The 25,959-nt window shown below is 37.1% G+C and overlaps 1 protein-coding gene across 4 annotated transcripts in view; it reads right to left on the reverse strand.

The window, feature by feature from the left end:
- LOC102905253 (selection and upkeep of intraepithelial T-cells protein 10-like) overlaps positions 1 to 23,360 on the reverse strand; it is a 44,256-nt gene extending 20,896 nt beyond the window's left edge. For 2 of the 4 annotated variants that reach the window (XM_076564784.1, XM_076564782.1), the window contains exons 1-5: positions 23,177 to 23,359; positions 12,348 to 12,428; positions 8,827 to 9,102; positions 5,184 to 5,330; positions 4,082 to 4,183 (exon numbers count right to left, since the gene is read on the reverse strand). In XM_076564784.1, the coding sequence (XP_076420899.1) occupies positions 4,082 to 4,183; positions 5,184 to 5,330; positions 8,827 to 9,102; positions 12,348 to 12,423 (601 nt within the window). In that variant the 5' untranslated portion in view covers positions 12,424 to 12,428; positions 23,177 to 23,359. Of the gene's footprint in view, positions 1 to 4,081; positions 4,184 to 5,183; positions 5,331 to 8,826; positions 9,103 to 12,347; positions 12,429 to 15,059; positions 15,133 to 23,176 lie in introns of all 4 variants that reach the window. The other 2 variants (XM_076564783.1, XM_076564785.1) reach the window with 2 other exon arrangements.
- Positions 23,361 to 25,959: the final 2,599 nt, after the last annotated feature.

A 25,959-nucleotide genomic window follows, 5' to 3' on the forward strand; every position in this document is an offset into this window, starting at 1 on the left:
GCTATACCACTCCTGGGCATATACCCAAGAAATGCTCAATCATACCACAAGAGCACTTGCTCAGCTATGTTCATATCAGCATTGTTTGTAATAGCCAAAACCTGGAAACAACCTAGATGCCCTTCAACTGAAGAATGGATAAATAAATTGTGGCACATATACACAATGGAATACTACTCAGCAGAGAAAAACAACGACATCACACGGTTTGCAGGCAAATGGATGGATCTAGAAAAAATCATCCTGAGTGAGGTAACCCAGACTCAGAAAGACAAATATGGTATGTACTCACTCATAGGAAGATGCTAGATGTGGAACAAGGATGACTAGACTGCTACTCACATCACCAGTGAGGCTACCTGGAAAACGGGACCCCAAAAAAGACACGGAGAAATGGACAAGATCTACATGAATAGCCTGGTCATGAGTGGGAACAATGAAGGGCGACAGTCGAGGGAAAGAGTGGGAGATCCTAGCTGGATCAAGAAAAGAGAGGGAGAACAAGGAATAGGAGACCATGGTAAATGAAGACCACATGGGAAGGTGAGAAGGGGAGGAAGCAGAGAGCTAGGGAGGCCCACGGAGATCCACAAAGATACCCCCTCAAAAGACTGCTGGCAATGGTCGCGAGATGGCAGGAACTGACCTACTCTGGTGATGGAATGGCCAGACACCCAAATAGTGATGCCATAAACCCCATCCAAGGACTGAGGAATCTGAAGGCAGACATCCACGGCTGGGCCCCTGGTGGAGCACTGGGAGTCTAATTAGTGAGTATGAAGAGGATTTATATGAGCGAGAATTGTTGAAGCCAAGGTTGGATAAAGCACCGGGATAAATAACCAAATGAATGGAAGCACAGGATCTATGAACCAAAGGCTGAGGGGCCCCCAACTGGATCAGGCCACCTGAACGGGTGAGACAGTCAGTTGGCTTGATCTGTTTGGGAGGCAGCTGTGCATTGGTGCCAGGTCCTGGGCTCGTTGCATGAGTTGGCTGTTTGAATCCTGGGACTTATGCAGGGACACTTGGCTCGGTCTGGGAGGGGGGAATGGACCTGCCTGGACTGAGTCTACCAGGTCAACCCCGGTCCTCGGGGGAGACCCTGATCTGGAGGAGGTGGGAATGGGGGGTGGGCTGGGGGGAGGGGTGGGCGAGAGGGGGAGAACAGGGGATTCTGTGGCTATTATGTTGAACTGAATGGTGTTGTAAAATAATAATAATAATAATAATAATAAAAAAAAAAAAGAATATTTCAGACCATAAGGAACATTCTAACAGAGGACATTATGGTGTCTAACAGATATTTATTATGAAAAACTAAAGTACTTTCACAGAGAGATGTATGTGCACATGTGAATGCATGCATACACACACACACACACACACACACACACACACACACACACACACCACATGTACAGCTTGTGCTGCCTTTGTATTACTGGATGTGTGTCCTTCATTGGAGGCAGTCAGTATACCAGAAGCCACAGCCTTAACGAAAATTGATTCTCCCTCTCCCAGAAGTTATCAGCTACCAATACCTCTGTAACTAGGGGTGTGATTTCATGCACAACCTGTCTATACATGATGGAGTTGTCTGGCCTGAGTCTGCACAGGTCTTGTGCATGTCATCTCAAGTGCTATGAGTTCATATGTCTAATTGCCCTGCTGCATATGGAAAATACTGTTTCCTTGTAGTCATCCACCACCTTTTTTCTTGTCTTCTGCAATGATCCATGAGCCTTTGGAGGAAGGCGGGATTTAATAACTAGCTTAGGAATGGCCATCCAGATGTCTTTTATGCTCTGTACCTTGAGCTCTGTATGGATTGTCATCTACTAAATATAGGAGAGTCTCTGATGAGGACCAACTGATGCACAATCTGGGCCCATGCCACATGTGATAGATATGTACACACTGCATTTTACCTGATATACGTAGTCCAGTTCTTTTTCATTATGTTTGTTCTCCTGTTTAATGTCTCCACTGAGTTGTTGCTTAAATTTCAACTATGATTAAACCTATATAGATGTTCTACTTGGTCTTTTGAAATATTATCATATTTTATTACAGTTTTTCATTGTCTGTTGACCTTTTAAGTTCACTCTTCTATTTTTAGATGCAAAACATATATTTCATATGCTTAATATATATAAAGAAAGTCCAGACAATCATTGCTAATTTTGATATCTCTGACAACTACCCCTCAATATGCCTGGGGAGAGCCCATCAATTGCCTTTGTCTTCAAATTTTGCATGGAATTCATACAGCTGCAATCTTGCTAAGGAGAAGCAATTTCTAAATTCGATCCATTATTGCAAAAATTTTCCTATTTTTTATTTCATGTGTATAAATGCTAGAGACCATAAGAGGTCTTCAGAACTCCTAAAATTGTAATTATAGTGAGTTTGGGGCTGCCATATAGATGCTGAAGTAGAATCCAGATCCTTTTCAAGTGAAGCAAGTGCTCTTAACCAATGAGCCATCTCTCCAGTCCCTGAATTCTACTCTTCATAGTATTCCATGGGACATACTGTTTTACTTGGTAATTTTTTTTTTACAGACTATTTCAATGTTCACTACTTTGGGCTCCTCAGATGAATGTGGATATCTCTATTATACTCTTCCTTTATGAGGGTTCTAAGAATTAGAATTAGTCCATTTAATCCTGATGTGGACTTTAAAACCAGGGTATCAAGATCCCAACAAAACCATAAAAATAGATGGATGAGGGGAGGGAGATAGGGAGAAAATATTCATATATATTTATATTTTCTATTATGCAAAGTATTGTTCTTGCTTTCTTGGTGGCCAAAATAACTTTAAAATTACATAGTTGTGTAAGTGTTGGATGGGAAGATGTATTATAATCAGAAATACTGGTTTAGGACATTCAGTGTATTTCATAGTGATAGGTAAATCTAATTATGTTATTAATTAAAAACCAGGCATCACATAGTAGGGTAAAAACCTGACAGATCAGAGAAGCAGGGGAGCAGCCACCGGGGATGTCCTACTTCTTCTGTTCCTCTGACCAAAAGGGCTGAGATCCTGTCTCAGTCCCAACTTACCACTTCCTGTACCTCTCTCTACAGTTCTCCAAACCTCTATAGTTAACTAATGGCTAACTCCACCCTCTGACTCCAAGCAAGCTTTATCTGTCAGAACACAAACAAAATATCACACAACACTCTAATACTGGAAGTTAATTATACCTTTCGTATCTTTATACACTTTGCTATTTTTTCATTGACTCTTTGAGAAATTTCCTTTGAGTTAATTTGTTTAGTAGTTGTTTTTATGATTTTTAGTGAAATAGATGGAATGAGTTGTATTGACAGCCATTCTGAAATATATGTTAAATCAGAAGAGGTATATCTATATCTGATGTCTGATTTAATTTAGTCTTATGGATGAGTGAAAATCCCTTATAGTAATTAATTCTTTCAGCTTGATTAATGTTTTTTTATAAAATACTTTTTCCCAATATCCACAAGGAAATGAAGTTCTTATCTAAATTCTCAGATATTATCCAATATACAGTGTATATTGCAGTATGTCCATACTTTCAAATACCTTGTAAATACACACCAAAGAGGATCAAACATTTGCTTTCAGCAGTCTCAGAAAAGGAACATGAAACAAAAAAATATTGTACTTTTTTTCCCATTAATTATCAGAGGGAATCTCTAAACCAAAAGTTTTTTTTAACTATTTATGAATTGTTGGCTGAGTGTAAATGACATAAGTGATAGGTAACATTAAAAATGTGCTTTGTAAAAGAATGCCTGTGCATGTAGGACTAAATGGAAGCCAGACTTGGAGAAATAAATCTTTTCATTGCTAGACAAGCAGCAGTAACTATGTGTATGAAAATATCAGCAGCCATGAGAGAAGCCTAAAATTTGAGAAAATTATACTTCTAAGGACAGCATGTGAAGCCACCGAGATGTCACTGAAACTCTGCCTGCTACTTCTGCAACAAAGACTACTCAGCTTTGTCTACATAGTGCCAAGATGAGAAGGCACTGGGCAAAGGCAAGGTGAAATGACAGATCCCAGTCTAGTTGCACTCACCTCTGCTCCTGAAATTCAAATAGAGAGGGAGGAAGCCAATATACAAAACTAATGGTAGACACTCCCAGGTAAGCTCATAGGAAAACCTCATTTTATTCAAACCTGAAAAAGAGTCAGTAAGAAGATTTAGGTGGCTAGGACTTTGAGAATGCATTGGAATAACAAGAGAAATACTGAATATAGGTAGTGTCTTGAAAGTCTCAGTGCCGTATCCATTTGTTCATTTAACCTATGTCAGGGCTAAAGCTTCATAAGCAAGGTTTTTAGGGCTAGGGTTAGGATTACAGTTGGGAATTTTTAGTGAAGACAGAATTTAGGATTGGGTGAAGCTAAGATTTATGGTCATTTAGGATGAAGACAGAGCAGGTTTAAAAAAAATCAAATAATAAATATCTTCTCACTTTTCTTGTGACTGTGCAGCCTGAAAATATGACTTGGATGCTGTAGAACCTAATTAACTACAGCCTTGTCTAAATTCTTAAGTGCCTAAAGGTTGTAGGATTTGCAGGTGGAGCCTGTGTCCCTGAGTGGCTCTTCCTCCAATTGGTGCAGGTGGAGCCAGTGCCTCCAGGGGTTGCTGATGCCCCGGGGGGGTGTGGGGTGTGGGGGTGATTGGAAGGGGAGAATGCTGCTGACAGGCTGCTGTGGGTGTAATGGGTGGGGGAGTGTCAGGGATGTGCCCCAGGGCCTAGGGCCTACACAGCAAGGCTATCCAGGCCTGAGCTCCAGTCACTCATCTCTTTCTCCAATCTGGTGCCTGACAGTTTCCAGCAATATCTCTAAAAGCTGAAAGGACTCGTGGAAGAGAAAAGGTCTATTATGATTCCGATTCCACAAACACCACAGTGAAAGGAAATCATTAATAATGCCTCTGAAGCAATCCTGAGACCTTGAGAGGAATGGTGATGATAGCTCTCCCTAGCTAGCCCTGAAGAACCACACAAGGAGGAAGGGTGGCAGCTTAACCTGAGGATCTCTGAAGACTTTGAAACCTCCTTTGACAAAGAGTATTGGGATGCACTAAAGTTCTGGGGTAAATAATTTTGTATGCATCACATCTGAGTATTAGATTTCAAAAAGAAATGATTTCAGAACTCTTTACCTTTTACAATTTTTTTTCTCCATCTGAGACAACAAAAAACAAGAATTCCTCTGAGACAATGAAGAACAAATATAATGCTTAAATATATGACAGGACATGAAGGTCTGTTTGACATCAATGACATATACTCTGGTTTGAAGAGGACATCTGAAAGAGAACAGAAGCACTTGGTGTTATAAATTGGATATGCATTTCCAATTAAGAGATTCACATTCAGGCTTAGTCCTCAGTTGGCAGATCCATTCACTGAGAAGTGTCTGGATCATGAGGGCTCCGACTTTGTCAGTGGATTAATCCATTGATGGACTCATAATTTGATGGAATTTTTTGAAAACAACAAAAATATTAATTAATGGGACTGAGCAGATAAAGTAGGTAGTAAGGACATGCTTTTGAAGAATATATCTGGCCCCTGTCCCACCTCCAACTTCTCTTTCTTGGCCATCTTGTGAGTTGGTTATTATTTGAAACTGAGATAATCTAGGTACCTAAAGTGAAGGAAGATTAAATATTCAAGAAGTCTGGGGACCCTTGCTACAGTGCCTGGGAAGAAGGCCACTGAAGCAGCTATGAAGAGGAGAAAGGTCAAATATGGAAACACTGAGGCAGAAGGAAATTCTGAATTGAGCATCATGATGGTCAGAGCCCATTCAAGAATAGGAACTGAGGATTGCTGATTTCTCAGCATCTGGACCTATCTTTCTGCCACATGTGGTTTGTTGCTGCAAAGTAGAGAGAGAGAAATCCCTGAGATGAGGTGTAGTGGATTGCTTGATTTCTTCAGTCTCTTCTCTGCAAAGTAGGTTACTTGAGCAGGGCCTGAGAATACCAGGACCAGCATACAAAGTGCTAGGATCACTATATTCTCCCTGTCTAGTTCAGATTCCAGTGCTCTGTTTATGTCTACCAATCCCCAAATATGTGGGTAACACTATTTGGCTTAGATGTACCACTTGTGGTTGAGCACTCCACAAACACCTATTCTTTACATTTTGTCCAATTGTAAGTTCCTGTGTTAACCAATATCCAATGCACAGAAACTTCCCTGAAATGATCTTAAAGCTGCACTAGTCTGTGGGTAGAGAAATTCTGATTCAAAAGGCAGTTTGATACTATGTCCATTTAGAAAAATAATAGTAGTTTCAATTCTGGGGCCCTTATGACTTACCAATACCAGGTACATAGTTCTTCCTGCGGAGCAAGCTTTAAATCAAATTAGAAAGTGATTGGTTTCCCATAACATTCATGCTACTGTTATACCTATGGCACATCATGCCCTGCTGGTTTCTATTGCAGTTCACAGAATGCACAGGTGGGTAAGACAATTAATCAAATTTTTCCCCCAAATATTCTTACTTTTTAGAGACATTTGTGTCTCTCAATCTGACTATCAGACTTTTGAAACAATGTACCCCCAAAGAAATGAGAATGTCTTCTGGAATTTCATACAGGGAGAAGGAAAAGATTCTAGTACAAGGGGAAACTTGTCTCCCCTACATAGATATTTCACACAGATCTAGCAACTTGTCAGACTCCCTTGTAGGATAAAACTGAAATCCAAACAATGATGGGTCAGTGGTGGTAGTGGGCTACAACACCTTGACCAGGAATTCTTAGCTTTTACCTGGGGCTTATTTTAGCCAAAATGGTGTGCTCTTACTTGCAGGGTTCTTATTAGCACGGAAGAAATTGTACAACTGGAAATTTTGTGCACAGTACCTCATATTAAATTCCAAAAACTGTCCATGGGACACTCTGCATGCTATTTGTTTGGAAGGATGCAAATTGCATACCAGGAACCCTCACACAAAGATACTCACCAAAACTGAATGGACATATCTTTGACTATCAGCTAAAACTGTAATCTCACTTTAGGTTCCCGAAGATTGATTTGAGGAATCACAGGGTCTCTTTGCCTCTTTTCCCAATGTTTTTCTCTATTAACTTAGATGTTTTAAGTGGTTCCTTGGCACAGAGTTTGACCCCAGTTTTAGTATCAGGTTCTTCTTCCTTCGACCATATGAGTCTCAAGAACTGAATTAATGTTCAAAGGTTTTCTTTTTCTTTTTTTTTTTTTTTGAGACAGGGTTTCTCTGTGTAGCCTTGCAACCTTTCCTGTAACTGACTTTGTGGATCAAGCTGGCCTCAAACTCACAGAGATCAGCCTGCCTCTGTTTCCCGAGTGCTGGGATTAAAGGCGACTGTCCAAAGGTTTTCTAACTGCTTATCCATCTTGCTTCACTTGCTAACAAGGTAAAATATCATGATTATTCTTTCATCCAATTCTGTCCGATTATGGGACTAATAACTTCCAAATCTTGTTCTTCCCCTGAGTCCAGTTTTATTAACTAACAGCCTTCATCAACATCTATAGTACAAAGAACAGAATGAAGTGCAGCCTTTAAGCACACATTTCCTTCTTCAGCAGCACTCTTGCATGGATAATTAGGTTTTATAATCCTGCCTCTCTACTTACAGGTTGCATTAGGCACTTTTATTACTATAACAAATGTCTTTGAAAAATGTTTAAAGGATGAATGCCTTATTTTGGCTCATGATTTCAGATGGTTTATTCCAAGGTTGCCTTGGTCCTTGGTTTCAGGGGCACTGATAAGGCAAACACCATGGAGGGTAACACAGGAAAGGTAGAACTGCTAGCTCAGAGTCCATGTACACTGCTCTGAGATACAGAGGATTTTTTTTGCCAATACTGTTTTGTCATGCAAGAGGAGTCACTATTACATCAAATCCCCTGCAACTGGACTCATGAGAACATACAGGCATATTCACCAGACTGTCATAAGGCTGCCAGGCTTGATTGTGGTTGAAGCTTTATCTTTACTTCTCTTTCCAAAATCTGGGATGGGACTGGAGGTTGTTTCCTGGTTCTCACTTTGTAATCTTCTTGTTTCGATGCCTTTCATACCCCTATCATCTCTTTCATGCTTCCTGGTACTTTGTTTTTGTATTTAGACTATGTCCTTTCCCTGTTGTCTTGACTCCTATTATCTACAAAGGCACCTACAGAAAGATGTTAACCTTCCTTTCACCTCAGAAGTTATATATGCTATTTTTCCAGAGGAGACAAAACAATAATTTTAAAGGAAAAATAATATTCAAGGGCACAAATCTAGAAATAGAAATCTAGAAATTTATGTGGAAGTCATATAGCTTTTGAATCCTTAACATGCAACCCAGAATGGGAGCTCATTTTCAAATTATTTCAATATCTCATTTAAGATTTATTTTCATTGTATGAGTGAGAGTGGATGTCTGTGAGTGTGCATGTGCACATGCCTGCAGGAAAATGTGGTGTATAGAAAAGGGCACTGGATCCCATAGAGCTGGAGTTACAGGTGGTTGTGAGCCATCCAGTATAGGTGCTAGGACTCAAACAAGCCCTCAAGGACAACAAGTGCTCTTAATCTCTGAGACTTCTCTCCAGCCCCAATACCTTCCTTTAAAATATTCTCCATAACATTCAGTATTTTTCTGATTTCCAGATACTCAAATAGGGCAGCTCTACAGCAGTTTGTAGCTTGTAACATAACCTCGAAGTTATTATTTCATTCAATTCTCTTCTTAATTTGAATTCTTGAATAAAACAATTCATCTTTGATAGAACCAATTCATAAGAACTTACCTGAGAGGACAATGCTTCTCTTTTTCTCTTGATTAGTAGTTAGATCGTAAATGGAACAAGTAATTGGACCATGTGTTCTGTTCTTCAGAAGAATGCTGCTCTTCAAATACAATAATCCATCCTGAGAGTCAAATTTTGGTGAGTGTGGAATTACATTCCCCTTGCTGTCTCTCCATATCATCTCAGCAGGTGGGATCAAACTTCCTGAAGTACACTCCACCAGTACCCCTTCTGCATCTGGAACCTGAATGTTAATCTGTATATCCAAGCTCATACCTAGGAAGAAGAGAAAGATGATATTATGATCGGTAGTGTGGATTCAAGAAAGGAGAAGTTTGTGGAAGGGCTCATTCTCAATATTATGCTACCTGTGTCCCATGTGTGGGTAGTCACAATTAGGGCAAAAGCAACACTTCTATGTAAACACAAGCTAGAAAGAGACAAAAACACAATCAGAAAAAAACTGATAAATCAGATGTCATGAAATTTAGTAATTTCTGTACATCATTATGGGCAAAAAGAGAAAGCCACAAACTAGAAGATATCAATAAATTCAAGACAAAACCAAATTTAATTAGGTATTCCCATCTCTACACTAGCTACTTTGCCATTTATACCACCATATTTTGAGCATAGACACTGAAACAAGTTCTTTAGAAGGTTAGACTACTATGCAAATAGCAAATAAACATAGTTTTTAAAACAAATTTTTAAAAATAATATATTAATACATTTAGAGCTCTTGCTGTGAAAACTCTAAGTGATGTGGTAATGAAGAATTATGTGAAAACTGAAACAACTTCCTTGCTGAAGACCAACTCTAAGAGTGGATAAACTATAAAATTACTTCCCAAAATAATTAAAAACCCAATAAAATAAGCATTCACTGGCTGTTCAAAACGGGGAACCAACTAGGTGCAGAGAGATACTCAATGCACCTGCTTCTATAACATTTACTTATTGTGGGAAGGAACTAATTATTTTATCCCCTTTAATAATTTAAGGTGATGATTGATGATCAGAATTCTCAGCCCAAGTTGCTAAAGATGAGGTTGGGTCAAACCATCTCATATCAGGATGAGTACAAGAAGAGAGAAAAGAAGCATTGAGCAGTTTGGAGGCCTGTAGGAGCTGGGGGAGCTCTTTAAGAAGGGAGCTTATCATCTGCCTTTGCAACAACTGTACTACAGAAGGGGATGCTGTGGATTGTGCTACTGTGAGGGCCAAATCAAAGTAAAGGGAAGTTTTCTAGGTACACACAGAGGTGTCAGCACTCTCTAGAAAGCTCAATCAATTCAATTATGTGCAATCAAATTACAAGGGATGATGCAGAGTTACATGTGACCTGATAGATCAATACTAAAATTTTCATATACACATTATACCTATGTGAAGTTTCATATGTAATAATTTAAATTATAGTATTGAAATTATGTACAATATCTTGAAATAATAAATCTTTCATTATTATTTTAATGGTATATGTTTCTTCAACATATCTTTCATTATTATTTATGGTTCACCATAATAGTTCAGTAGATCTATATGCAAGAACACAGGTAAAGTGATTTTGAGTGATCATAAGACAGAATTCTCCACAAATATAAAAGTAATAGCAAAATATTCATATACAATTACTTAAAACTCATATTTTAAAAGTAATTTGCAAAACATGTACATGGTTCATTTGAAAGTATTGAGAAGAATACTTGGATGCATAAGTGGTTTCATACACATATCCCTGCATGCATTTCTGTACATATACACACATATGTGCATATTTGTTTTATACTTGGTGTGTATATGTGTATTTCTCTGTATATAATCTCAGGTATTGATATATAAATTGCAAATTATTTTAGCTTCATTTGGGATATTAATTCATGATTTCATAACTATGTAAAGGATGACATTTCACAATGGATCTATTAGATCTTTTAAAATTTATGTCCTCAGGTGAAGCTACTACCCTCTCATCTAACAAATACCCCTTTACAGAAGATGGAGACCATCCCAGAAACTGTGGCTAGACATATGTATGGATCAAACGATTGTGGGGAGCCCAACCCAGAAGCTACATTTATATTATAGTTTCTGCTCTACAGCTCAGGGAACATAGCAGAAGCAGAAGGTGGAAAGATTGTAAGAGCCAGAAAGCCAGGTCTGGACTGAGACAGTCTCTCCTAGAGATGACTAGTAAACAAGACTGGAACAGTGGTAATATCAACAGGCATATTAATGTTGAAGGAGGAAATTTTTGAGTGATCCAACCCCAGACAAAGAAGTACAAGCAACTAATGATTGCTGTGAGAAGGTGCCCCTTCATTGGTTGTCCAATGCAGAATGATCAGCTCTGAGACAATATGCATACAAATAGCAGAAAAAAATCAACAGATTATATTTATACATTTGTGCATGACAATAATAATTAAAGAAAAAGAAGCTATCAACTTGAGATTAGGGGAAGGACATAAGAAGAATTGAACACAGGATACCCGAGAGCACCTGGAGGGGAGAAAGTGATGCAATTCTCTCCTCATTAAAAACATATTGCAGATAATATTGCTACTTATGACATTATAGTCATGTAATTTCTTTCATTTCTTCTCCCTCTAACCCCTCTCATGCACCCCTTGCTCTCCAATTTCTGGTCTCTTTTTCTTGAATTGTTGTTACAAATATTCCCTTTTTTGTTGTTTTGTTTTGTTTAGTTGTTTTGTTTTTGAGATGGGGGTCTCCTGATGTAGTTTTGATTGGCCTGGAACTCTTGATGTACACCAAGGAAGCATTTAACTCACAGAGATCCACCTGTCTCTGCCTTCCAGCCTTTAGAATTAAAGGCTGCTCCTTCATTTTATTGATAATTTCCTTTGCTAACAAACTATTTAATTTCATGAAGTCCCATTAGCCTATTGTTGGCCTTCCTATGCTACTGTATTGTGAATACAGAGACTTGTGGATGCTCAAGATACAGTAAATGATAGTAAAAGGCCAGGGAACAATGGGGAAGAGGAAGCAGAGAAAATGCAAGAGCCAGGTGATAGGGAAAACTGCTACAAAATGCTGTCTTAAAGAATGACACAACCATTGTAAACACAATCTCGCAGCAGCTTCAGTAGCCTGCAATGGACCTTCATAAGACTGAGCCTGATATTATCATCATTCAGAAAATTACTCATACCCATGAGTGGTGGTCTTATATTTCCATCAACACTGAACTATTGGTTACTGATGGATTTTAAGGCAGAGACGGTCATTGACTTCTATTGTTTGTGTCCACCATGCACCAAAAGATAGTCTCAAACTTGTGGACACACAAACAATCCTGATTAGAATCAGTGGGTTATAAAACAAACAAAAAGCATGATTCTGAGGAGGGGACATGTCATCGGGAAAAGAGATGACAAGAGTGAAATGGGAATTAGAGAGGTTTGTGGGGAGAATATGCAGAATGCCTTGTAAGCTTGTGTGAAATTGTCAAAGAACAAATTTAGTCAATAAAATGGGGAGGATGTTTCTACCTTGGGTGAGTACGGTGATCTGTAAGAGAAGAAAGGCCATGAAGAATCCAGCTAAACACGAAGCTGCAGGCTGCATCACACCTGGGAAATGAAATTGTAATCATGATATCAATATTGGGGCAGTAAGAATCATGACAACACAGAGAAACACAAGAGACCATTCTGAAAATCTGTCTTGTGAGAAAATTCCCCTTGCAAGGAAGTCTTAATGACTACTGTCAACCCCTTGAGGCGATCTCTTCTAGCATCCTATCTTGTTTTGTACTTGGCTCTATGCCTTCCAGAGATTAATCTCACTGAAGGGAGCATTATTCACCCATAAATAAGAATGAAATCCTGTCATTTTTAGCAAAATGGATAGAACTGGAGGACATTATATTTCACAAAACAAGTCAGACACAGAAACCTAATTACATTGTGCATGTGTGGAACCAAAGTCAACCTAGAAAATTACTTCTGAACAAAATCTGCCAAAATAGTTCCTTCAGAAAACCAAGACACACAATCACCATATTACATCACATGTAAATATGACCGATACAAATCAATAATATAAACGTCAATGATAAGACTAAAGAGATGTTACATTGTCTTATAATGATACATTTAATGAAATTAGGGCAAGAACAAATATATTAAACTATGAGTAAAATAGCAAAAGAAAATGTTCAGTACAACTCCATTAATGTATTCATGTCCTATTTTTCCTTATTGATGTGTTACTGACAAATACACACACACACATACACACACACAAACACACACACACAGAGTAATTGTATGCAACACAATGTCCTGATACACCCTGATCTTGTGAAATGATTTCTATAGTCAAATTATTAAGATATCTATCAGCTAAAATTCTTACCTTTGTGTGGGTGATGAGAAAATTTAAAATCTACTGTCTTAGAAATTGTCAAGTACTCTATACACTATTATTAAGTATAGTCACCGTGCTATGCAACAGGTTCCAAAACTCACTCATCTTGATTAGCTGAAAATTTGGTCATATGCTTTGCCCAGTATTGCCCAACCCACACAGTATCACTTAACGTACACTATTCTACATTCTGCCTATATGAGTTCAGCTTTTATACATTATATGTGTAAGGAAGATCATGTATGTTTCTCTGTGTTGGATTATTCCACTTAGCATAATGTCATCGAGGTTCATTAGTGTATCACAAATGCTGGGATTTTCTGCTTTTGAAAGATAGGACTTTATTTCAGTACACATATATGACATATTTCCTCATTTATCAACCCTCAGTGGATGTTTAGGTGTTTTCCATTTCTTGTCAACTTGTGAACTGATTCATGGACATTGAACGTGGGTATCTCAACATATTGATTTTACTTCTTCTGGATCCCAGAATCTCTTGATTTTCAAGCACACACACATCCATGTGTTTAGAACCAGCAAAGTTATATGTGGCAGATTATAGTCATGATCTTTAAAAATTATTTTTGTTACTAAGGAAAATTTTGGCTTCTACTCTCCCTGTAAAATACACAAATTAGCTTTCTCTTATTTTAGCTATACTTTAAAACAGAATGATTACATTCTTCATCATTATCAGAATCACATTCTTCATTATTATCAGGCACTCAAAATGATGAACAGTATGTATTTGCCATGGTGGTCCTCAGTACACTTCTATCTGTTTCTCTTTACTAATTTTAAGCTAATGAAAATTAATGGGAATATACTATCTGAAGTAATAAAGATCTACAATATATTTCTTTGCTTAAGTACTTAAAAATATCAAAGAAATCAAAGGGAAATAAAAACAAAATATCTTGACAGAATAAAATGACTCTGAAGTCAAGAATAAAGAGAAGCATACTGTGCAGAGCATATGACCAAGCAAATGAGCAATGACCATGATGGACCATTTAAAAACTGCTTTAAAGTTTCTCACATCCTTCACCAAAGAAAGTAGAGGACATATAAATAAAGACAACCAATGTAGAAAGACTATCATCTGACTAAATAGGGTATCTGAGCATCAATCAGCTGTGTCCCTTTTATTAAAACAGTCCCTATGAGATGTGCTATGGACAGATGACAGTCAGTAGGGCTTTCTGTGAGAACTCTGGGGAATGGATGCACCCAACAGCTTATTTTTCCACTCTGACACGTACATTCCATTTCAAGAGAAATCTGAAGGCAGCACCCCACCTCTATGTAGGATTGTTTGTTTAAACTCATCTTTAACATTAGGGTTCCACCAATAATGCTCAAGTAATTATGAGTTTTAGGTTGACTTGACCCTCCCTGAAAATAAAACATGAAGCAATATTGTTATTTATTTTATGATCTGGGAAATTTAAAATGGCTACAGTGAAGAAATCCCCAAAGGTGTCATAATGATATGACATAGGGAAATGCTGCGGACTATGTTCTGAGTCTTTGAAACTAGAAACTAAGGGACCTTACTTATCTTGATATAGTTTTAAAAACTTGTCTTAAAATTATTATAAATATCATTTGTATAAGAAAAAAGTCTTTGAAATCTTAGTCTTTAATTCTTGGGAACTAAATATTTTTATCCATCACCATGAGAAAACAAAGGTATCAGTGGCACATAAATACTGTAAAATGTAGATGTAACAGTCTTATTAAATAAGAAACACAAAGCCAAATGCAGAGTTAAAAGCCCAAGAGGTCAGAGTAGTAGCTAAGAGCTGATACTAAAAACCCTTTCTTACCCTTCACTGCTGCTGCCGTCCTTCCCCTCCAAAAGAGGCCTACTTCCTGTGTGTCTGTCTTTCTATTGACTTTCTGTTAAAACATTGTTATGGATTTTAGTTTATTGATACAAATTTAAAGTTAATTTTGTTATACTGTATGTGTACTTTTACTCTTGTTTAAGGTATTATGTTTATACAACTCATTTAAATTGTAATAGAACAATTAATCTTCTATGATAGTCAAACTTATAGTCATGTTCAGTTTTCTAGGTATACATAGATATATTTCAGATAGATAGGTAATCTTCAAACACTTCAAAGACCTACAGAATATGGTATTTAAAATGTTTAAAATTTAGACTTTCTGGACAGTGAGACATGTCTGCTCCTGGCAGCACCGGATTTACTTCAGAGAGGAGGATAGACATCAAAGACACTCTATATGAAGTTTATCTTCTTCTTGACAAAAATAGCCATTTGGGCAAGAAACAGTTCTTGCCTGGACTGCTTAATTGACTGGACATGCAGGATTCATAGGAAGGTGACCACTGAACTTTGCTTGGCAAAATGGTCCTTCAGGTTCCTGCTTTGCAGAGGAAACTGCTAGACATTCTACTGGACACAGAGAAAAGTGACTGCGAGATTCTAGGTCTGTGGGCTGAAGACAGATGCCCCAACTTTACAAAAGAACTTTGGATGACTGTCCAGGCTGCCAGCTGTCTCTGTCTACTCTTGCAAGACTCTCAAAAGTTGCTTGTGTCCTTCTCCCATTTCTCAGGTAATATTATATCCTTCTGAGGCCTTTGATGTAGTTGAAAACTAGATAGTTATAATTTTCCTTACTTATGGTAAAAGGTAAGTTAGATATGAAACCTTGGGCTCACAAATATATGATAGATAAGATATTTTCTTTAATTTTGCAAATACAAATAGACTAGTTATTATAAATAGACTAGATATTGTAACTGTAATTCTTGCTTGATAATTGTTTTGTTATATGTAATTTTACTATGTGAAAGTTAAAACCTTCCTTTTTGAAAAAAAAAAAGAAAAGAAGAAGTGCTGTGGGATGTTCTGTATGTTAAATGTGTTGCTCTAATTGGTTAATAAATAAAACACTGTTTTCCCAATAGCCAGGCAGGAAGTATAGGCAGGACAAGGAGAGAGGAGAATTCTGGGAAGTGGAAGGCTGAGTGAGAGAGATGCTGCCAGCCGCTGACATGACAAGCAAGATGTAAGGTACCGGTAAGCCACGAGCCACATGGCAACTCATAGATTAATAGAAATGGGTTAATTTAAGATAGAAGAACTAGATAGCAAGAAGCCTACCATGGCCATGCATTTTTTAAGCAATATAAGTCTCTGTGTGTTTACTTGGTTGGGTCTGAGCGGCTGCGGGACTGGAGGGTGAGAGATTTGTCCTGGCCATGACCCAGGCAGTACTGGAGAAAACCTCAGCTATAGTAAAAGAAAGAGGAAATTAAATAAATATAGAGAATATTATAGTATATATAGAAATCAATAGGAAAACTGCTTAATATAAATGGGCACAAAATGGTATTCTTCCAGGTTCAATAAAATTAAAAATGCATTAGATATTTTCAGAGTTTAAAGATATTATGTCGGTATAGCTGAGTAAATATATGGTAGTCACAGATAGTATAATACTAGTGATTCAATTTACAGATACAAATTACCTTTATATTAAATTATATATTCAATAAAATTCTTACATAAAGTAATCAAAAGATTTTAACCTTTATTTTTATTTTATATGTATGAATGTTTTGCCTACATGTATGTCTGTGCACCTCATGATTACAGTGCCTTTTGGGGCCAGAATAAGGGGTTAGATTCACTGGGACTGTAGCTACAGACAGTAGTGCTCCACCATGTATGCTGGGAATTAAACATGGGCTCTCCAGAAGAACAGCAAGTGCTCTTAAACATTAAGCCATCTCTATAGTCCCATGCTGTCAGAATGTTAAGAGCAATAGAGCAGCTTAATCTCAAAATTATTTGAAAAAAAAGGAAGTAAATCTTGACCTATACAACACAAATGAAATTTTGGTTTACTCTTCCAGAAATAAAGGCGATGTGCCAGAGGGGAGCTGTGGAGTTCAACCAAATAATCACTTTGAAACACTTTAAGTTGCAGCATTAAAAGGTGACATTGGTATTGAGTTATAATGGAACAATGCCACATATCTTCTTCTAGCCTATAATGAAGCTTCAATTAAACCAAGTAACACTTGAAAACCTGTAAAAATAATTCAGAATGTTTTTAAACACATTACATAGATATATAGTACATACAGCATATACATATATGTCAGGAGTTTTATCTTTTAATATTTTTAAGTTATAAACTAGAAAAAGTTCAGGATATAATGGTTTCAAGGTTGGAGATTTGGGGGTTTTGAGCATATTTAGAAATGATATAAAGATAAAAATAAAGATAATTAAAACAAAAAGAAGGGAAGAGAGATCTCTAAGATGACTGTGGAACTGGAAACCACCCCTACCTCTAATTCTCTACCTACTGGAGAGAAAAAAAACCACTAATCAGAAAGTTACTAACCCAGAGAACCGTATTAAATATTTAAATAAATTAAAAAAATGATAAAAAGCCAAACTCAGCAAGCAAGCCTTCAACTGATCTCTAAGTTTGACACTGTGGAAGACTTTAGGACCCTGTACAAACTTATTCAGTTGTATAGTAATTAATTGCCTTACTGTGACTAATGATTTTTTAATGATAATATGGAGCCTGTGTGGAAAGATGAGATATAAACACAGACACAAAATGAGCTTGATCACTTTTGGCTAGACTACGCTATACCTTATTAGAGAATCTTCTGATGACTCTAGTGATGATGTATGTGAAGCTCTTGTTAATGGCAGAGCTAATGATGATAAGATAGCAATATGGAGTCCTGAGTGTAAAAACAGAGAAGCAAGCGCACACATATAAAGTGTATAAAACGAAAGCTTAGGACTTGCTTCAAAGATAATGGTTAGCTATCAGTTCCAATAAGACACTATAAAGTGTGGTTATTATTTATTTATTTATTTACTTCTGGATGTTTTTGAGACAGGCTTTCTCTATGCAGTTTTGGTGCCTGTCCTGGATCTCACTCTGTAGACCAGGCTGGCCTCAAACTCACAGAGATCCATCTGGCTCTGCCTCTTGAGTGCTGGGATTAGAGGTGTGTGCCATTACCACCCGGCATGTGGCAATATTTTATTTGTGCTCTGACAAAGCTTGCCTGGGGATCAGAGGACAAAACCAGCAACTATTTTAAATGTAGAGGTCAGGCAGTGGTAGCACACACCTTTAATCCTAGCATTCAGTAGGCAGAGATTCATCTGGATCTCTGTGAGTTCAAGGCCATACTGGAAACAGAGCCAGGCATGGTGGCACATACCTTTAATCCCAGTACTAGTTAACAACAGAGGTCTATAGGTCTGTACAGACAAACAGTAGGTGATAGAGCTGGGCAGAAAGAGGAAGTGATGTAGCTAGTTGGAGAGAGGAAATAAGATGGCAGGGCACAGAAAGTTATCTAAAGTGTGAGTACACAGGAAGTAGCTCTCTTGGGCTGAGGATTTCCTAATGGTAAGAACATGTGGCTGGCTTGTTATATTCCTCTGATCTTTCAGCTTTCATCCCAATATCTGTGTCCGGTCTGTTGTTTTTTTTTTTCTAATGAGACTATTTAGCAATTTGTGCTACAATGAAGAGCAGCTCCATCATTAAAAATAGGTTTTCTGTCGAAGAAGACACCCTCTAAGTATCCTCACAGGAGAGTATTGTCACAAGCAATTGAGATTGGGGGCTGAAGCAAAGCCTCATCAGAGCAGAATAACTACACTGAAGTTTCATTCCATGTAAATGTTGCTAAGATATAAGAGAAATTTCATTCACCTTTGTCTTTTACTTCTGTGTTCATTTTTTTTTCTAGAGTGTCCACTATCTCTCAATCAAAGAATTACAGTATATGTCATCTCTAGAGTCCACAAATGTGCTCCTGGCATGCTCTGTAACAGCTGATAGGAATTACCATTACAATCACATTTACCTTTCCACAGCACTAAAAAAAGAATGTGTATTTATATTACCTTAGCAGGAAAAAAGATCTGTTTCTGTTCCACTCCATGCAGTAACATATTTTTGCTGATATAAGAGCCTCAGTACAGTTTTCTAGGAATCTTTGATTTCTTTTCATATTTTCCTTGCTGTACTCTTGCTGATGGCTGTAGATTTTAATTTATTTCCCTATTTGATAACATTTAGTGATTCTGATTTCAGTTTTTTATTTGTTTTGCTTTTCTTTTTTCTTTATGGAACATTGGTGAAAGATCCAGAAATATGACAGAAAGGTGGAATAAACACTGAATTTGTGCAAAAAAAGGACTGGAGAATGAACAAGTTTAAAATTACTGGCATTTATTCAGCTGACTTTATATTTTAAGACACAAGCATGAAACGGATAATGGAACATATACCTCAAATATACACACAGAGGGAAGATGAGAACATGGAAGGGGGAGGATGTTGAGCTGTAAATTGAATGGGTTGACCCACACATGGAACCATAGAACTTTGATGATTGAGGAAGGAGAATTGCTAAGAGTGTGAGCCCATCCTGGGATACATAGTGAATTCGAAAGCAATCTAGACTATCTAGTAAATGCCTATCTCAATAACAACAAAACAATTTCTTTAAAGAATAAAAATGAAGTCATTCAATACCTGGCCAGAATGGTTAGATGATACAGAAATGTAAGATATAGATATGATATTATAAAAGGGTAGATTATTAAATCTACTTTTAAAGAGCAACAACTTGTTTAAAATGTTTTATGTTGCTATGGATTTTAGTTTATTGATACAAATTTAAAGTTAATTTTGTTATACTGTATGTATACTTCTCTTGTTTAAGGTATTATGTTTATGCAGCTCATTTAAAATTATAATATATAATAAAGAAATACAGATTAATAGTTATATAGGATAATCAAATTTATAGTCATGTTAGTTAAGGTTTTTAGGTATATAAAGGTATATTTCAATTAGGTAGGTAATCTTTAAACACTTCAAAGACTTACAGAATATGGCATTTAAAATGTTTTTAAAAACTTTGACTTTTCTGGACAGTGAGACAAGTCTGCTCCTGGCAGCACCAATCTATTTCAAAAAGGAAGATGGGAATTGAAAATGCTCTATGTGGAATTTGGTTTCTTTTTGGCAAAATTTAGCCATTTGGGCAAGAAAATATTCTTGCCTGGACTGCTTGACAAAATGTTGTATCAACTGAACATGCAGGACCAATGGAAAAATGACTATTAAATTTTGCCAAAACAAGGTAAGATAGTCCTTCAAGTTCATGCTTCACAGAGGAGACTGCCAGATATTCTGCAGGACACAGGGAGAAGCAACTAAAAAACTCTAGGCCTATAGGCTGAGGATGTATGCCCCAACGTTGAAGAGAAACTTTGGGTGACTGTCCAGGCAGCCAGCTGTCTCTGTCATTCTAGATTTTTGGAAGTTGCTTACAATGCTCTTCCTGTTTACTTAGGTAATATTATATCCTTCTGGGATCTTTGATGTAGTTGAATACTAGATAGTTATTCCCCTTGGTTTTGATAAAAGATAAATTATTTATGAAACTTTAGGCTCACAAATATAGGATAGATGATAAAATATTTTCTTTAATTTTGCCAAATGCAAATAGTCTAGATATTGTAACTGCAATTCTTGCTTGATAACTGTTTGATGTATATAATTTTACTATATTAAAGCTAAAACCTTCCTTTTTGATTAGATAGAAAAGGGGGGAAATGCTGAGGGGTGTCTTTCTGTATGCTGTGAATATACGTTGTTCCCTTTGGTTAATAAATAAGCTGATTTGGTCTATGGCAAGGCAGCTTAGAGGTAGGCAGAAAAATCTAAGAGATACAGGAAAGAGAAAGGCAGAGTTTGCGCAGAGCCGCCACCAGAAGAAGCAAGATGTAAAAGTACCAGTAAACCGTGAAGCTATGTGGCAATGCATAAGTTAATAGAAATGGGTTAATTTAAGATACAAGAGCTAGCTAGCAGGAAGCCTGACCCATAGGCCATACAGTCTGTAAATAATATAAGCCTCTATGTGTTTCCTTGGGACCAAGCAACTGCAGGAAGAGGGAGGGAGAGATTTGTCCCTACTTCAGGGCAGGGCAGGATCAGGGAAACCTTCTGCTACAGTTTGATGCCATTACAATAAGCAGTTTATAAAAAGTAAACCATCCCCTTTTAATTTCCTCTCATGTTCTAGCATTACACAACTAGAGCTGTTTATCTAGTCAAAAAGGCAGTCTTCAGTAAGCAACACAAACATTGGCTTCAATGAAGTCATTACAAAGACCTTTTGGGGCTGGAGAAATACCCCGTAATGAAAAACACTCACTGCTCTTCCAGAAGACTGGAGTTCAGTTCCCAGCACCCATTTCTAGTGCTCACAACCCCGTACTCACTACAGCTCCATCTGAGGGAACCTGATTCCCTCTTCTGGCTTCTGCAGGTACTAGCATTTGCATGGCATACACAAACACAGACAGATACGCACATAAATAAATCAATTATTTTTTAAAGAATTGTTTTTAAAAAAAGTCCCTTCTCCATGGTGAACTCTTTTCTCTCATTACTCCTGGACTGGATCATATCTGTATCTGAATCTCTAACAAATGGTTTCCATGAATAGAGCATGGTTTATGTTACAACATAGTTATCTTGTACTTCACTAACTAATTCTGGTCAAGACTTCACAGGAAAGAAAAAAAATGTGTATTCTTCCCTTTTAAAACAAATTATAATCCTCTACTTAAGTGAAAGATTTGTTTGCAAAAGTGACTTTAATACTAAATGTTTATTTTACCACTGTGTTGAGTGTAAATGTGAACACTTCTGTTCATGTTGTGAGTTGTGTTCTGACTTATTGAGAAATTTTACATATATTTATTATAGTCATGTATAACTAGCATGGTTGATCAAGGTTTGCTACTGGTGCCGGGCGGTGGTGGCGCACGCCTTTAATCCCAGCACTCGGGAGGCAGAGGCAGGCGGATCTCTGTGAGTTCGAGGCCAGCCTGGGCTACCAAGTGAGTTCCAGGAAAGGCGCAAAGCTACACAGAGAAACCCTGTCTCGAAAAACCAAAAAAAAAAAAAAAAAAAGGTTTGCTACTGGTAAGGAAGCCTCAATAATCAAGTGAACAAGGTGCTCTATCCTATGGATGTCAACCAGCCTTTATTTAGAACAACTCTATTATTTGTTTAATGAGCCAGCCATGATGAAGACAGGAAAGTTTATGAGCTAGAAATGGATATGCCCCCCTCCATCCTGTCTTTCTCCTGAAACCACTGGTTGCACAGCTTCCATTAGTAAGGAATAAATATCCACAGATTTTTCCACTATTACTTATTATGTTGGAGCACTTCTGCCACACTGAGAAGAGCAGCTTGTCTTCACTGAGTTAGATAATTAACATAAAACCATATCTTGTTGAAGAAGTATTATAGGCATGCTCCCCGTGATCACTTCATGGTACACTAAATTAAAAATCTATAGTTAAAATTATCACAGCTGATAAAAAAGAATGCTGTTATAAGGAACATGCTCCTGTTTATAATACAGATGTATGTCTACATGTAAGGCTGGAATGTGTCCTTTCTGTCATCATCAGATTTGTCCATCACTGACTGCAGCATCTTGGATTTCTAAGAAAGTAAAACATTGAACCCAAGGGAGGCTGGTTTAAAGAGTTTGGATGATGTGGGAAAATAAGAATAAATCATTGTCTTAAAGAGGAGCAAGCATCTGAGTTTTCTGTTTTCATTAGTGCTGTAATAACCAAAAGAAGAGAAAGCAACATGTATTCTGAAACTATCTTTGTTAGCATCTATTTGCATTTGAGCTGTGAAACGAAAAGTATTGATATTCACAAGCTTTCCCCAACTGCGTTCCCCAAACTTTTCTTATTATTGAACAATACACATTAGAAGCCAATTACTAGGAAAATTAGAAATAAAAAAAATTACAGACTAGACCCTACAAATAGTCACTATCACACTGTAAGCAAAGTATTAGATTACTCACCCAAACGTGATTTAATCAATTCAAAATGTCAGCATGTCCTTACTTCCTCCAGGTTCCCAGAAATAATACCATGGAAGCCAATGCTTCTGTGTGATGAGAAATGAGAAGGGCAGAGCTAAACTAGCAGCCAGCTCAGTCACAGTACATAATTCAAATTAATAAACCTGAGCCAAGCCAAGGCAAGTTGGCACCAGAAACAGGAAGTCTTTATGAAGTCAGTCTAGCAGCTCTACTCCTTTGTGAAGGAAATTCCCTCACTTAACATTGCACAAAACCAATTTATTTTCTTTCCTTTCAGCTTTATTGAAGTAATATTAGTAAACTAAAACTGCCTGTGTTTAATGTATGCAAGTTAATATTTTGACATATAAAACCTGAATTGCTGCAACCGAGCTAGTTTGCATATGTATTAACTCAAATATGATGCATATGATTTTTTGTCATAAGTATTCATGAGAACTACCTACTAGGCATGTTTAAGACAGTATGTTAACTGAAACCAGCTTGTATATTATATCTCTAAAGTTTAATCATCTTGCACAGCTAAAATGTTGATTTGTTATCACCTCATTTCTGCTTTTTCCTAGTTCTTTCCAAACAGGGCAAACACTGTTCTCTCTTTTTACTATGCAAATATGTGAAAGAATATTTGTCTTTCTATGTCTGTTGTTTACATCACATGAGATGCATTAGATGCTACACATAGAACTACAGGATTTAAAATCTTCCTCTGTGTTTTGTCTTTCTTCAGTCCCATCACACCTTGTTATTATGGTATTTTCCTTTTTCATCTTGAGAATATTTACTCTGTGCCAAATGAGCATAATCACAGCTTAAGTTCCTTTGAGTCTTAGAAGAGACTTTGAATTCAGAATTTTTAAAGAATATTAGTACAGATAAGAACTTGGAGAGTCTGGAGAGTGACTAAATGCATTCTGTATTATGGGGTAGTCTTGAACCTTTGGGGTCCAAGGGTGGGGTGTTATAGTTAAATATGAAATGCCTCTCACAGAGTCATGTGTTGAACACATGATCACCAAGTCATGTCTGTCTTGGAAGCCTCTGAAAAGTTCTGGAGCTGAAGGAAATATATCTCATGATGCTTCTTGTCCTCATCACCTCCCTGTCCCACACTGCTTCCCAGACAAGGTAGGATAAAGAAAGTCCTCAGCAACCATGATGTTTTGCCTCACAATGGCCAGAAACAGAGACTGGAAACCATTGCCTGACTCCTCTGATGCTATCAGTTAAAATAAATATTTTCTCATTTAAGCTATTCAGTTAGGTATTTTGGTCATAGCAATAATAAATACCTAGGGATAATTAATGAAAATTGATAAGTAGGATATACCTACCTCCTACCAGGACAAAAAAATTAAAACCATGTTATTATCTTGATAGACTAATAAATAAACATTTGACAAGATTCATCCATGTCTTTTTTATTTAAAAGTTTTTTTTCCATTGTAAATACCAAGAACAGTTCTCCCCCACCCATCCCCTATCCACTCCTCAGAGAGGGTAAGTACATACCATGTTTGATTTTCCAGGTATGGGTTATTTCACTCAGGAAAGTTTATTCCAGTTCCATCTGTTTGCCTGCAAATTTCATGATAACCTTGTTTTTTACAGAAATATTTCACTGTGTAAATATACCAAATTTTCTTTATCCATTCTTTGGTTGAGGGACTTATAGGTTGTTTCTAGGTTCTGGCTATTAGAAATAATGCTGCTATGAACATATTTGAGCAAGTGTCTTGTGGTATGAATGTGCATCCTTTGGGTACATGCCCAAGAGTTGTATTGCTGGATTATGAGGTAGATGATTACCAGTTTTCTGAGAAACCACCATACTGATTTCCAAAGTGGCTGTACAAGTTTGCACTCCTACCAGCAAGGGAGGAGTGTTCCCCTTACTCCACATGCTCTCCAACATAGGCTGTCATCAGGGTTTTTGATTTTAGCCATTCTGACAGGTGTAAGATGGTATTGTAGAGTTGTTTTTATTTGCATTTTTCCTGATAGCTAAGGATATTAAGCAATTCTTTAACTGTCTTTCAGCCATTTGAGATTCTTCTGTTGAAAATATTCTGTTTAGATCTGTAACCCAAATTTAATTTGGATTATTTGGTATTTTGATGTCTAGTTTCTTGAGTTCTTTATATATTTTAGAGATAAGCCCTCTGTCAGAAGTAGGGTTGGTGAAGATCTTTTCCTGCAGGAAAAAGATATTTCTGTAGTCTGTCATTTTGTCTTATTTACAATGTCCTTTGCCTTAAAGAAGCTTCTCAGTTTCAGGAAGTCCCATTTATTAATTGTTGCTCTCAGTGTCTATGCTACCAGTATTATGTTTAGAAAGTGATCTCCTGTGCCAATACATTCAAGGCTACTTCCCACTTTCTCTTCTCCATGAAAACACAGGCAATAGATAATCTCACTATGGTAAAACCCAAAGAAGGGAAACATACACTACCATCACCACTACCATGACAAAAAATAACAGGAATTAACAATAACATCTTTTAATATCAATGGACTCAATTTCCTAAGAAAAAAGATACAGGCTAACAGAATGGATATGAAAAGAGAACCTATCCTTCTGCTGCATACAAGAAATACATCTCAACTTCAAAGACAGACATTACCTCAGAGTAAAGGGTCAGGAAAATGTTTTCCTAAGAAGCAAACTGGTGTAGCTATTCTTATATCTAACAAAATAGACTTCAAATTCAAAGTAATTAAAAGAGATGGAGAAGGATATTTCATATTAATCAAATGAAAAA

This window comes from Peromyscus maniculatus, chromosome 2, assembly GCF_049852395.1.
Source record: "Peromyscus maniculatus bairdii isolate BWxNUB_F1_BW_parent chromosome 2, HU_Pman_BW_mat_3.1, whole genome shotgun sequence".
NCBI classification, from domain to species: domain Eukaryota; kingdom Metazoa; phylum Chordata; class Mammalia; order Rodentia; family Cricetidae; genus Peromyscus; species Peromyscus maniculatus.